The following is an 18,535-nucleotide window of genomic DNA, read 5'->3' as shown; positions in this document are numbered from 1 at the left end:
GATATAAATAACATAAGTGTCTTCTCTGATTTACCATCATTTACAAGGCAAAAAACCATGTTAGATAAGTTTTTATACTGCTTACAGATCCTGCACTCATTGGTTGTATAGTTTGCATGAGATTGAAGTGGAGTGATTTCTTGATTCTGTTTTTACACTTATTTGGTTTGTTTCCATTCCACAAATCCCTGAAATGGTATCTAAACAAGGCATAGGACTTCCAATGCAATTCTAGAAATGTGATTTACAGCAGGTGTCCCCCTCTGCTTCTTGGCCATGGGGAAAGAAATTAGAGCACCATTGCTACATTGTTACAAATTGTCAGCAATAGCTAATTAAATTCAAAAAGTTCTGTAAAACATGTAATACTGCTGATTATGGCTGATCTGGGAGTGGGGTAGGAACCCCAATAGCAGGAAGCCATTTACACTCTTAAGAGAACATTGTTTTCCAAGACGGAAAACATCCAGTTAGAAACAAACAAGATGAATGTATTTCTATATGTGCAATCACTTAAATTCTGCCTAAAATGCAACAATTTAAGCCTTGAACCATAAGAAAGTTACATGTGTAGTATTAGACATTGTTGGAGCTGCTACTGTTTTATTGCCTGTCAATAATTCTCTCTCTTATTTTGAAGCTTAGAATTGCTATAATGGCAAGTACTGGTAGGAAGGCATAGAGTATGAGGAAGTCGAGTGTGAACCGTGACACTGCATCAGGGAAGTTTTTATCAATGAACTGAATGCCTTGAGAGAAAATACATGCAGCATTGTTTGCAGAGGAACTGTTGGCTCCACCTGTCAAAAGAAACAAACAATTTCTTCAGTAGGTCTGTCAGTAAAATTCAAACTCAGGCTTCAGTATGTAACTCATGCATTTAATACACGTTGCCCTGACTTCATCTCAGTGATGAACTACACCCACAGCAGTATTTCTCAGCACTTTGGAGTGAAAACAGACAAGCCATGTGTTTCTGCAGTTAATCTGTGCCCTACTGCTTGAAGGGAAGAATAAAGGGTCACTAGGAGCTCTCCCTTTTGTTCATGCCAAATAAAAATTTATAGCTGTTCAGACTCAATAACTGGAGGGGCCTCAAGAAGCAACTTGTCCCGTGTGGTGGACTTGGAGTGTTCATACATGTTGAGTTGTTCCAAAATTCAGGAATGGTGACTCTCTGAAGGGCACATGAAAAACGAGCTGGTCATTAGTAGTAATGAAGTCATGGATTCATTTTCTAGCAGTTGCTATCTATGCTCTTGTAATAAAGTGAGGCAGGAGAGATTAATGGGTAAAGAACATAGAGCCTTGGAGTGGAGCACAGACACCTGGTTACAGGTATCTCAGGATGGGTCCAAAGCTCTAAGTTTTACCCCCATTCATGGATGTTGGCTGCTAACCCTGCCAACCTGATCGATTCTAATGCTCTGCTGGTTATCTTGCTCACAGCCACCAAAGCACAGCCCCACTGATCCAAGCTGCTCAATATATACCATGGTAACATGTCTGAACTGAAGCCTCACTGGCATTAGAGGAAACATCTGCTCAAGTATTACCTGTCGATACTCCCTGCCCTGATGTTTGATGTTATATTATGCAATTCTGTTGATCTTCTATTTATGTAACATTGCAGCCTATTATAAACTTAGCTTCCAAAATGCCCCCAAAGGGGGGATGAAAGAACAGGTGAAGAAGAGAAAGCTGAAGAATTGAAAGAATGAGAAATGGTTGGAACAAAAGAATCAAACTCTGGTCTAGTTGCTGATGTGGCATTATAGTCTTTAGTAATTAATAAGCTTTTTTTAACAACTCCAAAGTTATCTCTATTTTATCAGGATATGTATACGCAGAAGGAAAGTAAGAATCAACATCTCATTAAAATTATTTATACTGGACTTTTTTTTTTTTAACACTTACCACATGTGAAGTTTAAGCCATAAAATTCATTGACTATAAGAACTTCACTGCTGTATTTTTGAAAGGTAAGAAAACTGAGTAGTTTAAAAGGTTTTGGCATTTCTTCGATGGTCCTTAAAGAAACAGAGAAATTAAACTGGTTTTTGCTACTTTCCAAGAGCCAGTTCTACCCAAAATTGAAACAAGGTCCCATCTTTGGTTGTAACCTATGACAGAAACAGTTCTTGTCTGTGCCTGTAGGGTTTTCAAACATAAAGTCCATTTTTAGGGCTAAACAAGGAGACAACCATGAAGGCTGTCTCCAGCTTTGGTACAGTGTCATAACATTCAGCCCTGACGTTTATGGACAGTCACACATAATTCTATGGTTGTTTGCTGCTCACATTGCAGGGATAAACTGAAAATGACAAGACCCAATATAAAGCTCAGTTGACAAAATGTGTTGCTTCCAAACTAAGAACCCCCCTCTCCATCTTCAAAGCCAAAATTGAGCAAATAGCAGTTCACCAGAGCAATAATAGCGGAACAAAAATTCAGCTAAAATAATGAAACATTCAACAAAACCAAGCAATTTCAGCACCTAAAGTACTTCAAGACTTTAGCATTAAACAAAAGATTTAAGAGGAAATAAACATCAATCCAAGCCTCAATGCTCTTTTTAATATCACTCATTGCCTATGAGGATTAATCAAAAAGATTCACGATATTAACAATGTCTCTACTGTAAAATAAGGTTAGAAACCACTGTAATTTTTTCAAGGTATCATTAAGGCATCAGACTATGGTAGCAGGAATAACTGTCCTGTCACTATAAACATACATCTTCCTGAAATTAAGCAGGAACCAAATAATTAGACATTAATGTAGTTTTATTTGATAAGTATTAGCTGAGATCTGCTTTGAAGAGACAAAGCATCATCAACTTTGTGAAGAATCATACAGTTTTCTTGAGGACAACTTGATGTCATCTACTGTTAGGCTTCATTTTCATTGCAAAGGAGGTCTCAGATGAGCATCTCATACTTGCTCAGCATCTCAAGAAAACTTTTGGCAGTTACACATTTGTTCTGGTATGTTCCTTGATAAACAGTAATTTCAGTATTGACAAATAAAAGGGGAAAACTGTTCAAAGTTTGTGCAATTACAATGCAAAACCATTTATTTGCACAGTAATAGAGCAAGTGGATCACAATTTTCCTGCATATTTACTACACTACTTTTTTATTCATTATTTTTATACAGTTCAGTCTGCACAGGTAGAAAAAGTGTCTGAAAAGTTTACTGGCTAAACTGGAGAATAACACAGTAAGACAGTTGAGAACAATTGATTTTTTAAACCATCATTACTAGTGTTTAATGTCTGCTAAGTTCCAGCAGTTACTGAAAGCTGTAGGAACAGGGTTAATGTCTGCTAAGTTCCAGCAGTTACTAAAAGCTGTTAGGAACAGGGATTTTTGTAGGCTCCTTTAATGAGGACAGCATTTCACACCCTGATGTGAAAATAATTCAGCTGAGCAAAAAGTGTGGGAAATAGGTAATACCTTTATTGATATCTAAAGATATTAAGTGTTTGATTTGTGTGTTTAGTACAAGATTAGGTAGTTCTACCTCTGAAGAAGAACAGTTGCACTTGGTTTCTATTGCTACCTGTGCATCACTGGACTTTAACAATACAGACTGTTCCAGGAACTCTTCTATAGGAAACCTACAAAGAAACAAGATTTTTTTCCTACCTTACTAGTCCCGTTCCCACTATCACACCAGCTGAATTAAGTAGCACCACTCCACTTTGGATTATATTTGGGTCTTGAACTATGCCAAGTATAACCAGTGTTAGTAGTTCACCAATTATATGAGATGCTAGGACAACAGCAAAGAAAATTCCAAATCTGGAAGCATCAGGATACAACCCTGTAGTCCTGTAATAAAATGAGAAAAAGAACACTTAAAGCAATGTTTGGGTGCCAAACTTGGAAAGTAGTTTTTATTGTTGTTTCTATTTGGGTTTTTGTTTGAGGTTTTTTTTTGCAGTTACAGCTCATGAAGTGAATAGTTCATGCCTTAACGCTTAGTATGTTGTTTGGACTCTTAACATAAAGGACATCCACTTCATATGATGTTGTCAGTGCAGATATATTAGGTTTTCTCCATCTAGATCAAAGAGGGTTATGCAAAGATGTAATTGTGGTAGAAACCCATGTTGTTTCAATACAACCACCATGGATTTTACAATTCTTTACAACAACATCCTTCACCTTTAAGTGTCTTTGCAGTGGGAGTTATTCATGTAAGTCATAGAATCATAGAATCAACCAAGTCAGAAGAGACCTCAAAGATCATCGAGTCCAACCCTACCATTGTTACTAAACCATGGCACTAAGTCCTATGTTTAAACATCTTTATGCAGTTAATTAACAGATGGGATTTTGCACTTGTGATACTGCACATGCAAATATAAACATAGATATACTTAATTAAACAAGGCTAATTGAATTCACCACCCATGTAATTCATAAAAATGCAATTTCCTCCATACTCCTTCACTCTCTAATACAACATGCTGTTCCCAGTTTTCCCCTAGTTAACCAAAAGGAAAGAGTCCTCCCAACATGTACTAAAGATTAAAAAGTTAAGAAAGGCCTTAAATTTGTTTGGCAAACTCAATTCAGCCTTACAGTATATATGATAGATGACAAAAGCTTTCATTACATGGTGACATATTACTCTTCTTACAAAGTACCTCATACCAAAATTGCTAGGTGCAACTGCATGTTTTGCTTAGCTAACAAGCAGCAATCCCACATTTAACTTTCTTTTTTGTTGCTCATTGCAAGGCCCTGGGTCTTTCTTCTTTTTAATCCACCAGGTTAGAATAGGGTCTTAAAACAGAAGTCTTCATTTTCTCACAGGCTTTCTTGTAGCATTTTTCCTAACACCAGAATAACTTATAAACAGATGGATGAACATTGACTCTGCAAGTATTAAACAGTCAACAAGCCAGCAGGTATTTAACAACCTTTAAGCACAGATTGGTGTAAAAGAAACAGCTTTCCAAAGTCCTAGAATAAAAGTATCACCTTCTCTGAGCTGCTCTAATGCTTTATACAGAGCTATGTAGATACAGACTAGTAAATCTGAGGTACAGATACAAAGAGAAGAAAGCCTAAAAGAGAAGAAAGAGAGAATATTACAGCAATAAAATAGCAGCATGATGTGAACTGTCAGAACACTTCCCAGAGGTACCTTCAGCCAGGAAAATCTACATGAACACAGTACATGCACTTGATTGCAAAGGAGGCTCTATCTGACACCGGCCAAAACTGCCTTGTGTCTGATCAGGTAAGAGTTTAGGTCTGTCTGACCCTACAAACACAAATTCTGTGAGAAATGGCTTGCAAGAACACATACCAGAGACTATCAAAACCTCTCAAACAGTTAGTCCATCCAGGAAAGTTTAGTCCTGCACAGACACAACTGTCACAATTTCAGAGAGAAACTTCTTGCCCTAAGAGTCCTAAGAGCACTATGAAACCACTTTGACACATCACTGATGGCTTCCAAACAACCACAATACAGCAAAGATATGTGAAGGCTAATATCTGTAATTATCCATTAACCGGAACGACACTATTTATTGTTGATTGCGTTGGAGGCTACCAAAGCACGAGGGCAAAGTCTCTGCCCATATGAATTTGTTTGTTAAGGAGTGAGCACGCCATTTTGTCTGAAAAGGTGCTTTCAAAAGGCTGTCTTCTCAGCAGCCAGCTCACTAAGCAGTCACAGAAAGAAGGTGAGTACAGCACTTAGTAGGAGGAAGAGTAATTTCTGCATGTCTGTGAAAAAAAGACTTCTCAGCAAGCCCTGCCTGAAGCAGGCAGCACTGGCAGCATGCAGAAATAAAAGCCCAGGTAGCTAAGGGGACAAAGAGAAAGGAAGCTACTTCTATTATCATCACCAAACTACAAAATTCCCTACCCATACAAGCAAGTCCTCCCATCTGGAGAAGCACAACTCTTCCCCTCAGGGCTTTTGTCGTTTCACTTAGGAGCTGACAGTTACTGAGGTCCCAAATGGAAAGAATTAGGTAAGTGCTGTTGCTTCCCCTCATTACCTACTACAGAGCAGAAGGAAGGAGAGAATAGTCAGCTTTCTTTCCTGAGTTTTTCTAGATAGAGGAAAAAAAGCTATTGCAAAATTCCCATGGCAGGCTAGCTCCCTGTGCAGAGGTTATGATTCAGTAGTCCAAGCAACTCGCTGCAGTTCTACTTAATCCATTTTAAACTGCCTAAGGGCACCTTATTGCTGAGTAAGAGCACTAACATGCACAGCTACAGCAGAATAGCTCCTGCACTTTAGCTCTTTTACAAGGGTCTGTCCTCTTATCATTTTTCAACAGCTAATCAGAAAACATGCATCCAGGACACCAACCAAGCCTGTACACATTTTGCTATAGACTGCCATCTGATTGAAACCAACCCAGAAAAACAACTTTGGTGCACTACGCATCTATCTCCTTTCATAATTAGCAAAGGAAAGAAAAGGAAAAGATTGAGGAACAGAAATCAGTCCTGATTACTTTGCTATTAGGCTAGATAAGCAGCCATGAACTCTACTTAAGTTCAGAATAAGCAAGTGAAAGTTGAGAAATCAACAGAAGAGAAGCAAAGATATATGACAGATGAACAGGTGAGGAACAGATGAACTATTTCATCACCCCATTCTAAGGTACTGCTTCACAACAGTGCAATGAATGACTGTACTGGGGAGAAAAAAAGCCAAGCTTTACAATCACTTTCTCCTGTTTATCAGAAATCCACTTTGGTGTCTTTCTCTGGAGGTGTAAGAGAGGGATCCAGAATTCATCATTTCCATATGCTGTAGCTAAACTCCAAATGTCCCAGGAAATATGATGTTTTGTGACTGCCACATACCTATGGTTGACTTCCTAACTTCTTTTATTTTTTCCTTTTATTTACTATCTTTCTAAATGTAATGTAAAAATGACACTTTCTTTCCGTATGACAGAAGAATGATAACTGTCCCAGGTCCATTAAAACTTTCCAAGTTATCTAGAGAACTGGTAACTTACTTAACTCTGAATGTGTTTTTAACTCTGCCTGAAAGAGTAGGGTTGAATTTGTGTCATCTTTCCTTAAGCTTTCTCTGTAATTGTTCAGAGAGACAATAGCAGGAAGCCATGCCAGGAACGAAAAGAAAATGACAATCCAACAGATGGTACAAGTGCTTACCAGTATATAAAGGTGCTGAAAATTGCCACACTGATGACACTGAAGGGCAGGAAATGTACTATGTAAGCTAAAAGCATTTGCCACTTCTTGTACAAGCCATCTTTACTTTCTTGATCACTGATAGCACGTAAAGGTGGGACTGAATTAAACATACAAGAAATAAATTCAATTACCATTAAATAAGAGAGAGCAAGACTTGTTGCTAGCAGAAATGGCCTGAAGCACAGAGCCAACTTGGAGAGTACATCAGAAACATTCAGCTTAAACCACTTTGATCACTTCCCCCCACTACAAATGGAAAACATGCTCCCTGCAGAATGCAGACATTGGTAAACTTAATGAAAGAGGCCTAACTCAGCAGCATGCTGGACAGCCTTCTCTTCTTTGCACGTGCAAATTAAAGACATGAAAAAAATGCCATCACTGGGTAATTTATCGAGGCAGTCTAATCTCAAGGTGATGACAGCGATATATGTTCCCTACATGAGCAGAACAGCTATTAGAGCTGTAAATAGAAACTAAATAGCACTGTTGCTTTCAGGATGGCACCTGTAAGAGAAACACCCTGTAAGAAAAAATGTAATCAGCACATAATACTCATAAATCCAATTGTGTTTAATTGTTGTCAAAGCTGTTTTGTACTTCCATCTTTTCTACGTGTTTGGTTTTGGTCTCACTTAAGATGTTAACTAGACCTAGACTTTGTCCTGCCTTTATAATGCTACACACAGGCAAAATATTGCCTTTTGCAAAGTTTAAAATAAAGCCTCCATACATAGGCCAGCTGTAAAAAGGAGAGGCAGGGAATCAAAGAATATTCCTTTGAATTCCATTGAATTTCACGCTTCTGTATCAACTCTGACATTACATAAAACTGTGTAAATCCTTGAAATTACTATCTTCAAAAGAATACTTTTCTCTATTTATGAAATAATGGCAGCAATACCTGCTGCTGCACATAGCACAGGACAGAAACTCACAAAGGGCAACAGCATTGAGCATCCCTGTGTAGGGGGGGGCACTCACGCACTGGTAGATAAGCCCCACACGATCCTGCACAGCTCCATTCACCAGGTCATTCCTCAGTCTAAGAAGGAAAAAGGCTATAAACAAGCCAAACAACAGATTCTGGAGGAGACGCATGATGATGCCTATCTTATCTCTGGAGAAGTTTCTTGTTGCTCTCCTGATAATGAAACAAAACAGCAACAATACACTTGTTAGCTATGACTGACCACACGTTGGAGTATTTAGCTCTGAATGAATCTTAGACACACCGTGTCCACAAAAAGAAAATATATTAAAAAACAGGGACAAGTACAATGGGAGATCAAAATAATCAAGAAAGTGCATTTTTTATATAGGAGAGAAGAGAGAACCTGAAAGATTAGTGGAAAAGAAAAAAAAACATGTCTCAAAAAAATGGGGGGGAAAGTCTTACCGGAAAAGAGTCCATATTTTGTAAAAACCACTGGGTGAGTCTTTGTTTTTGAATGGTATTGGTGGTAGCTCTTTTGTGCACTTTGTTTTTTCAATGGCTGCCAGTACTTTGCTAAAGATGTCAGAGTTTCTGTAGGCTGATACAAATTCTTGAACCCTACCAAGGGTTTCGAGTTCACGCTCCTTGCTTCGGGTGTCCACAGATGTCAGATCCACTGTAAATTTACAAAGCTTTTACTATATATACACATCACTTCCCCTTCCTTGCTCTTCCCACCTTGCAACTAACTTCTCATCTCTATCCTTAAAATCTGTAAAGAAGAAACGGTCCATTGAAAGTATTCAAGGTTTCTTTTACTCCTCCATTCTGTTACATGCAGCACGAAAGATTCACTATGCAGCCACAACAAATCTGTGTTTTGTGGCCTCTGTAGGACCCTGCAGTGCAAGTTCTTTGTCTGGAAATGCAAGGCCTGAGCAGACCTTTAGCCTTCTCATTGCACAGCAGAGCTGTCAAGAGCAAGACAGAGCACCAGAGGATGAACATTGACGAAGATAAAGACATGACTTTCTGGTCATGTATTTCTCAGGTTTTCAGGCACATGCTCAGACATGGCTCCACGTTTCCCCTCTGTCCTCTGCCTGCTCCTTCATAACCACAGACCTTTGTGTTTCAGTTAGTCTCTCTCTGCAGTGTGAGCTCACTGGTCTTCTCTACTTCAGCTCTTACTGCACTGTTGCACTGGATTTCACCTACCTCCTTCTCAGACATAGTTCTCTTTTATTGTGAAGTCAGAGGATGTTCAGCAAGCCAGATTCCCCTAGCAGGCTCAGCCCAAGCTGAAGGAAATATTACTGACAGCCATGGAACTTATGAAAGGTAAATACTTCACAGAGTTAATGCTCCTTTCTAATAAATCCACTTAAACATATTCCTGACAGCTGCAATTCTTTTAGTACCAGATGGGAACTTTGTGTGTTCTACTTTTACAAGTCATACAGATTCACCATCAATGCTAAAATGCCTTAGAAATTTCTCCTTTCCCTAGTAGCAATGAATCAGCTAAGGTTTCAAAAACTGGATTGTTCTCAGGAATAGTTTTTCTTACAGAAATTTATATTAGTCTTCTGCATCTGGTAAGATGTCTTCATCAGTTATATATTTCTAAAATTTCTCTCATCCTGAGATTTCAGTTTCGCAATGTTCTGTTCAACTTCAAAATACAATTCAACAAGAGAAAAGAAAGCCTTGTTCAAGATTCTAAATTTGTCCTCAAAACCTGAATTAAGCTTATGAATAGTTGCCTCATGTTCTGAAAGCTGGAATTCACCAGAATTGTCTTTAATGATAAACACATCCAAAATGAAGCCTTTGCTTTTGCAAATATGAACATGTGAAACACAGAAACACTTTTAAAAAGTTGGACAATGTGACTTGCTGGAAGTCACATAGGAAATAAATGGCCAGTGGGTGTCTTTTTAAAAAATTCAAACACTGACTAGTAACTAGCCCAAACAGCTAATGCCTACCCTGCATTAGTACTTTTTTTACAAACACATGACATTTCAATAATATAACCCACCCTCAATACACAGGATCTAATTTCCTCTGCTGCTGGTGTAAATTATATCAGAATCTGTCCCTTCATTCACATCAAATCACACAAAAAATATAAACTACCAATTTTCCAAAGACTAAATATTCTGATGATTCTTTGCTCTAAACTGTATTTTTTTCCCATTCTTGTCACATTCAAAGGTTGACATTTGAAGAATGCAGTACTCTCTTTACCAAGCTTTTTTAAAAGTGGGTCTAAATCTCAAATCATCTATGCTTTTCAAGACTATTCAAATTCACGAAGGCAAAATTATCCTCACTGTCATACTAGTATTTTCAGCTTCATCCCATTCCAGCTTCACGTCAACAACCATCCTCTCTTCTCGCTGAGTTTAGGATGTCATCTAGACAATAGGAAAACACTGCCTCCCCTGAATGTAGCTTTATGGATTGGTCAAGGTCCCTGGTTAGTGCTCAGCTAGTATCATCAGAAATTAGCCTACACATGAGATTTTAAAAGAGAGTTATATACATGTGTGTATATGTGTACAAATACATGCACACATACAAACACATACACATTTTCCTCAAACATGTGCCTGTATGGATCAGGTACATGGATGGTCTGCAGCAGAACCAAGCCTCGTTTCCAAAGTCTCATGGTGACCCTTTTTTTGTCCTGAATTGGTATAACAGTACTCTTTAGCTTTTGCTAACAGTTTGCTATCATCATCTCATGAAGTATCCATATGTTCTGGTCCAGTAGCTCACCCTGGTATTAAAAACTCCCCAAATGTTTGAAAACCTCAAACTCAGAATCACAGGAAATTGGTGTCTCAAGTCATTCCATATTTATCCTTCCCTCCAGGCAACAAATGTTTTCACTTGCTTGGCATCATGGAGCCCACAAGACCATGGGACTTCCCACAGTTTTGGAACCAAATTCATTTTCATTTTATGGAATCAGTGCGGGTGACATGGGCCCACCCCTCTCTCTGACCTGAAAATAATTACAGATTTGGGGAAGAATTCAAACACTATCTCTAGAAAACCGTTAATTTGGGGAAGAAAAGAAGAATTCAAACACTATCTCTAGAAAAACTTAAATTTGGGGAAGAATTCAAATTGTTTTATCAAAACAACTTAGACAAACTTACCATAGAAGTCAAAAGGATTTGATTGTTCAGGACAAGAATAGCCACAGTCACTAAAAAAAGTGATCATTTCCTTAGGGTTCCCACAGAAAACCATTTCTCCAAAGCTCATGATGGCTATTTTGTCAAATAACTGTTGGGGGCAAATTAATATATTAGCAATGTGTACAGAGAACTGCATTAATTCTTGAGTACAGTTACTGTCTTGGTAAAAGAAATGCTTTGACAGGAAAAATAGTTTTGACACATTCGAACTTCCTTAGTCTATTTCTCTCAAAGGAAGTTTGTTGTCTCTTTCACTCCTCTCAGTGGTTATGCAAAATGACACATCTTTAAGCTCTTAAAACTGGTGGTTCTCAAAACTGTCAGAGACAGCAGTATACAGAGGTAATCCACAAACAGAAATGGGAGCTGTGGCTCTCTGATTTATCTTCTGATGCTTCTTCACTTACTGACTGACCTCCTTTGGTGCTTAATAGCCCCAGTCTGTAAAATCCCCAAATTGTTGGCAAGATTATCCTGAAGTGCTTAAGGACTTTAACAGCACTGCTCTTTGGCTGAACAATAGCCAGGGCAAGGTTGCCATCAGCTATTCCTGTTCTCAAGGCACCATGACTGCTTTCAGTCCAGAAAAGCACTGTTTCTCCCCTCTGGCTCCACAGCCACTTATACCCCATTCAGTCAGCCAGGGAAGAGGTGTCTTCAAATCACGTGGTAGATGGTCAGATGTGTCAAAAGAGCAAAGTGAGAAAAAGTAATGGGAAGAGAGAAATGCTCCCCCCAGCACAATCCCTGCAAGGGGACACATCCAAGGGGTACCCACATCCCTTGATGTAGCTTCTCCCAGGGGGTTTGGTTTGGGTGGTTGCATAACACAAAGGTTAGGCACACAGTCAGTGTGCATACTATTTTCACAGGGCAATATGTGTCCCAAAGTGCCCTGTGACTGGCAGAAGGCCAGAGTTGTAAAGTTCAAGACAAGCCTGTGTCTATGCAAGGGGAAGGAAGAGAGTTGAAGGCAACTATCCTGGATCTTGTACTCCTATCCTGAAAAGAACCTAGGAACTAAAAAGCCTGGTAAAAAAAGCCAATAGTGAGTAGATATCATTTACCCTGAAGAGCTCTGAGCGAGGCTGATGAATTGTAAGAATCACAATCCTGTCCCTGTGTGCAAGCTCTGAGAGAAGCAAGACAAGCTGGTTTGCAGTCAGGCAGTCCAGCCCTGTTGTAGGCTCATCAAGTACCATGACCTCTGTCAAATGACAAGGAACAGCTTTAAAATTCAGGGAAATGTGGAGCAAATGTTCTAACTTCTGCCTTGAAAGTTAATTTGGCAAAAAAATATAGAAATTACACACAAATGTTCTAACTTCTGCCTTGAAAGTCAATTTGGCAAAAAAATATATAAATTAATTTACACGTGAAGTTCCACATGTAAAGCAGATTGTGCATAATATTGCCATGATATGATCTTTCAGTTTTAGTTAGCTCCAGTGGTTCCATTTTAATGACTAGGAATAAGCAGATACAAAAAACATTGCAGGATCAAAGCATAAACATTTTAATGACTAGGAATAAGCAGATACAGAAAACATTACAGGATCAAAGCACAAACTTTTTTTTCTAAATTCAGATGAAATCTGAAAATTACCAATCAGATTTGATGCATACATCTGCTTCTAAGAACAATAATAATAATAACAAAATTCAGTATGTCATACATCTGCTTCTAAGAACAATAATAGTAATAATAGAATTCAGTATGCATGTAAATATAACTGACTAAAATTAGCTAGAGGTTATAATCTGCATTGTCTCTATATACACATAGTTAAATATAACTGACTAAAATTAGCTAGAAGTTAAAATCTGCAGTCTCTATATACACATAGCATTTGTCATGAACAAACCAAGAGTTTTTAAAATATGGCATATGTAATTCCACAGATGTGAGTGGAGGGAGTTAATGTATTTTCTTCATTATTTTATTGCACATGGAAGGGAAAAACTTACAGTCAAAACCATTATTCTTATATATATGAGACATAGCACAGGAGAGGGCAGTCCAACCTTGATCTGGGGAGGAAAGCTTTCGAGACATAGCACAGGAGAGGGCAGTCCAAGCTTGATCAGGGGAGGAAAGCTTTCACTATAGGTTTATCTACACAGGATTACTATAGTGTTTACTATAGAGTTTAGTGACTTACTGAGCAATAATTACACCCAGTGAACTCTCCAGGAGCCACCAGTAGCACTCATCCACCTCAGTTTGCTATTTCAGTTCTCCTTCGTGCCTGATACACAGTTCTAGCACATCTACATTGCTACAAGAACTCCAGCATCCAATAAATGACTGCTGTACATTCACTACATAAAATTCTGGCACCTTTAAGAAACTATCTCAAAACTGAGAGCATTTATAGTGCTTTTCCCCATAGCTAATCCTTCTATAGATACTCTGATTTTAATTAATTGGGATATTTTTGTCTGGGACATACATGGTGCTCACACATACCCAGCTCAATGGCAGCTACTCCACTATAAGGCTTGATGCTTGCATATATATGGCTCTAATGTGCTTAAAAGCCACAGCCAACATTGCATCCATGGGAAAAGTGAACCAAGAAAGATTTTAAATGGACAAATGCAAGTCTAAACTTATGTTTAGTCCTTAAGATTTTAAAATTTTCTGCTTTCCTAGATCCATGAACAGATTAATGGCAGACCTCGGTTACTGCTCGTCCTTTTCTGTCATTACTAGATTAGCTTTTGCTGATTACAGAATGTAAATAATTTTGTATTCTACAGTGGTTTATGGAGGCCTATGGCAGGAGCACAAAGTGACACAGCTTTGCTTTTTTGTGAAAATCCATGCAGTGGTACTTACTGGGATCTTGTAATAGCTGGGCTGCAACTGATACCCGACGTCTCTCGCCCCCAGAAATTCCTACGATATTCCGGCTTCCAATTATTTTGTCAGCAATGTGAGTGAGACTCAGCTCAGCCATGACTGCATCTACCTGAAAAATAATTACAATTTCAAGAGACTAAACAAAGTGCAACTCAGATACCTGTGTGCAATGGCAAAAATAGATCCAATTTTAAGCTATAAATTTCCCATTATCCTACTTGCATCCATTCTAGTTGGAAGGGATCTGGCCTCATTTCTGTTTGATTATATTTGATATTCTATTTAAATTATTATTTTTAAAATTTTATTTTCCTGTATTCTGAAATGAGTAAATTTTAGCTTCAGTTGACATTCTGAGGTGAAGAGTTCAGAGGTGAAGCGTTCAGAGGTGAGAGTAGAAGTTAAGGTATGAAGCATAATGCTGGTCTGGCTTCCAAAATAGGGAAGCAGAAAGGCACTTCAATTCCAGGGAAGTATAAAACACTGAGTGGAAGATTGATGATGAGAGAAGACAGAGAGCAAGAGGCTTTGGTCAGGAATATCTGGTCTTTACTCCAAACAGATTCCAAAAAGAATCCTTTAAATAGATCTGAAACACATTGACAAAGTTAGCTCACAGGGGGCTTATTGGACCAGGGCTTTTTTTGAGCTGTTCTGGTTAGTGAGAGACATCCTACAGGACCCGGAGTGCTGTCAAAGTCACTTCTGCTGTTCATGAGACTTGCCAGTACACATAGTCCTAAACACTCCAGAGAACTGTGCTTACCCAGCTGGCAAAGGGGAACCGACCTCAATGCCAACAGCAGCATCTCTTGCAGCAGTAACTGCTGCAGCTTTGGGTGGGAGGGTTTTGTCCCAGCGTAATGGTGATTCCCTGGGGCATCAGCACAAGCCTCTTGCAGAGGCAGGGAACCCCAGAGAGCTTGTGTCCTGTTCCTCAGCAGGAGGATTTCTCCCCATTTGCAGCATGAGGATTACAAAACCCTATAAATGTAAAACACAGCCATGGATGGAAAGTGCTGCTGGTGAAAGCATTACATGACATCATGTCTGCCTTTCTGGTGGAAGATGATAAAACACAGACCTTCTTTTTGATGAAGTTGTTGGAACATTTCTTAAGTGTTAGTAAAGCTGTGTAGGTCAAAGACTCTTGTATGGTGAGAAAGCTTAACAAAGTGTCACTCTGAAAAAAAAGTGAAGAGAAAGAAACAGTTAGTCCTGTAGTAATTATTATCTTTCCCCTCTTCACACAAGCTTAATTCATTCATACAGTTTATTAACTGATTTGTACCAAATTTCCTAGCAAAATCACAGTCAGATTACATTAATTCATTACACTAGCAACTCTCCTTACATGAGAGAAAGCACACTACACAGAAATAAATGTAGAAATCAACCTGTGGCACATAAGAGAAGCAATCTCTAAACTGTTCCTTCTTCAGCTGATGTCCATTCACGTACACTTCACCAAAGAAGTTGTCTTTATGTCCCAGTCTTCCTGATATTGCATCCAGAAGTGTTGTTTTCCCAGATCCTTTCAAAAGAAATGAATCATCTCATGAGACGAATTTTGTGATTTCAAGAGTGCAGCATGATTTGGATAGAGATGTATGAAAATAAGAATTTTTTTTCCTCAGTATATTAAATAATAGGTCTGGAAAATGTAGCTAGTTAAGGGGAAGGAAATGGGAAACTTAGAATGTAAATTAGCATTTAATTCATACAAGTTCACACTTCATAGTGAAACATTTGAATTTAGAAGTAATCTTGTCTGCTATTGAAGTTACAGATGACAGAAGATTGAACTCTGAAAGCCAAGCACCACAGTTTTACAGCAGATGTTAAGACTGGGTGCAATTTCAATTATTTAAAACACAGGCCTCAATCACATTCATACCACTATGGAAGCCACTGGTATTAACTCTGATCTTATCTTGTTTAAAGTACTGGAATGACTTACCAGAATTTCCTAAAATCCCCATAATCTGGCCACTCTCTATGTGAAATGAAACATCTTTCAGTATTTGCCGGGTCCATTTTTTACAATACAAAGAGAAGTTCCACCACGGGCCAACACGCTCTCTTGGAAAACAAACATCAATCAAAATTAAATAGAGAATATTTAATAACTTAACATAAAGCAAGTGAATGGTTGATAGCTACTTCACTACATGTGGGATAGGAGACTGCAAGAATTTGAAAATATGAAAAAATCAGAAACTTTCCCATCTTTCACTCCCCAGGCTTTAACTTTTTAACTTCAGCACTATCTGGAAGATAGACCAAGGTCTGAACAGAATTTCAAGAATGATTGCTGAAAGGCTTTTGGACTACAACCAAAAGGGCAAACATGAACTGTTTATTTGCTGACAGTGTTTGCCAGCCAATAATCCACCTGGCCCTTTTCTTAGGGCTTCACGTTATCCTTCTGACAGCAATGAAAAAGGCAGCGGGAAAGGGCACAATCTTTGGAAATCTCTAAAGCAAGTCCTTCAGAGACAGGAGAGGAAGAAGTGGTGAGCCCTTTGGAGGACAGGTTGGCTGTGCCTCCCTCGAGCTGTGCGCTCTGCCCCTGTGGCACACAGCCCAGCACCAGGAGTTGGGCAGCCTGGCAACATCCCTCCTCCTGTGTTGGGCTGAAGCCAAACCCACAGCCCACCAGTGCCAGCCCCAAGCTCCCCTCAGCCCCTAAGGCCAGTGCCACTCTTGGCAGGCAGGAGCCCACCATACCACCCTTGCCAGCCCTACCTGATGGTGTAGGAGACACCCTGGACACTGATGCTGTCAGGGGGCTGTGCCGCAGCCTTCACCTCGTCTGTCTGCCCACTGCTGCTGCTCTTCTCCAGGGCAGGAAACACTCTGCCCGACATCCTCAGGTGCTGGGGCTCCACAGCCTCCCTCCCTCCTTCACGCTGCTGGCCAGGTGCCTGATGCTGCCACCACCATGCCTCCCGCAGCACCAGGCAGGAGCAGCTCCCCCCGGTCAGAGCAGGTCGCTGCCCCCGGCACTTGCCACCCAAAAGAAAACAGTGAGGCTCCCAGTTCTTTCTTCTTCCTGAGAACAACTGATCAGTGATTAGCTGAAGCCGCTATCTGATGTACCTTTAGCCCGAGCTGTTTCTGTCCCAGAGGAGGGGAATATTTCCCTGTCCACGGGGTCACACCAGCTGCAGAGACACGGCGCGCCAGGAGAAATGGTGCTGCGCTAGAGCTCCCTGCAAAGGGCTGAGCTCCAAACCAAGAGGAGAAGGATTTCCACAGCTTTCAAAGTGACAACTGTCCAATTACCACAGGGAGCAAGACCTTCCACCACCACCATGAAGGAAGCCACTGAAAATGTCTCTTTGGACGACGCCAGCTGGAGCCAGGTGACACGCAAGGGCTCGACAGTGAGTGAGACGTGTGGGGCGTGGGGAGGGACCCAATGGGCTCAGCTATCCTGCAGCTACAGCACTTGCAGGGAGCTGGGAGAGGCAGGTGGTCGCTGCCCACAGGGCTTTCACAGGCAGCAAGTCCTCAGCTCCCCCAGCTCTGAAACGGGGACCAGAAAGCATCTACTGCCCCCACCAGAGCACACTGGTGATGGTGCCAGGCAAGCTGTGCTCAGATGACACAGTGGTGGATGTGAGAGAGGAGACCTCCAAACATGTGGGTGGAACAGAAAGCCCCTGAGCATGGCCTGGACTGGCTTTCCCAGGATATGCCTTTGGACTGGCTCCCCACATTTGCTGGGGACCACATGTTTTTTAAAAATTAGGTTCAATGTAAGCAAGATCACAGAGCGCTTTGGCAGCAGGGGACGTTTGGAGAGCTTTCATGTGGCTTTTCAGGCTGCTTGGTGTCACATTGCTTTCTGCTGTGTATCTAAGACTGAAAAGATTAATCAGCCTTGTTTGCTGTGAGGGCAGGAGGTGCACACAAGGATCGTGGTCACCAGCTGCCAAATATACCACAGGCATGGGTAGGATCTGCTACACAGGGAACGTTTGCCTTGGCTAGGATATGAGTCTGACTCGTAGGAAAAGCACAAGGCTGTGGAAGAGATATGCCTGTCAGGCATGCACACAGAGCTAAACCCAAAGCCAGAAATCTGCCTCAGCAATGACTTCGTAATTGCAACTGTATGCAAAAGGTTAAGCAAGCCAAGTAGAGACTCTTGTTATTTTAACTGATATCTCAGAACACTAAGTTCCAGTTGACAAACTGCAAATCTAAAAAAAAAAAAAAAAAGGAAAAGAAAAAAAAAAATTGTAACAAGACTTTAGATTCTCACGTTAACTGTGTTTTCATGCAACAAAAAGATAAC

At 40.0% G+C, this 18,535-nt stretch overlaps 2 protein-coding genes across 2 annotated transcripts in view; one reads left to right on the top strand and one right to left on the bottom strand.

The window, feature by feature from the left end:
• Positions 1-603: 603 nt before the first annotated feature.
• On the bottom strand, positions 604-17,099 carry ABCG5 (ATP-binding cassette, sub-family G (WHITE), member 5). The gene is made up of 13 exons (XM_009074928.1): positions 16,978-17,099; positions 16,190-16,311; positions 15,627-15,763; positions 15,314-15,412; positions 14,206-14,338; positions 12,431-12,570; positions 11,322-11,451; positions 8,608-8,821; positions 8,147-8,352; positions 7,167-7,305; positions 3,651-3,836; positions 1,912-2,030; positions 604-794 (listed from the first exon to the last, which is right to left on the bottom strand). Exons 1-13 carry the CDS (start codon positions 17,097-17,099, stop codon positions 604-606), a joined length of 1,938 nt encoding a protein of 645 aa, XP_009073176.1.
• Positions 17,100-17,546: 447 nt separating this feature from the next.
• The window catches only part of ABCG8 (ATP-binding cassette, sub-family G (WHITE), member 8), a 12,661-nt gene continuing 11,672 nt past the window's right edge, over positions 17,547-18,535 (top strand). Inside the window, exon 1 of the mRNA XM_009074927.1 lies at positions 17,547-17,618. Within this exon, the coding sequence (XP_009073175.1) occupies positions 17,547-17,618 (72 nt within the window). The remainder of the gene's footprint in view (positions 17,619-18,535) is intronic.

This window comes from Acanthisitta chloris, unplaced genomic scaffold (assembly GCF_000695815.1).
Source record: "Acanthisitta chloris isolate BGI_N310 unplaced genomic scaffold, ASM69581v1 scaffold19085, whole genome shotgun sequence".
NCBI classification, from domain to species: Eukaryota; Metazoa; Chordata; class Aves; order Passeriformes; family Acanthisittidae; genus Acanthisitta; species Acanthisitta chloris.
This window is presented reverse-complemented; position numbering and strand designations above follow the sequence as displayed.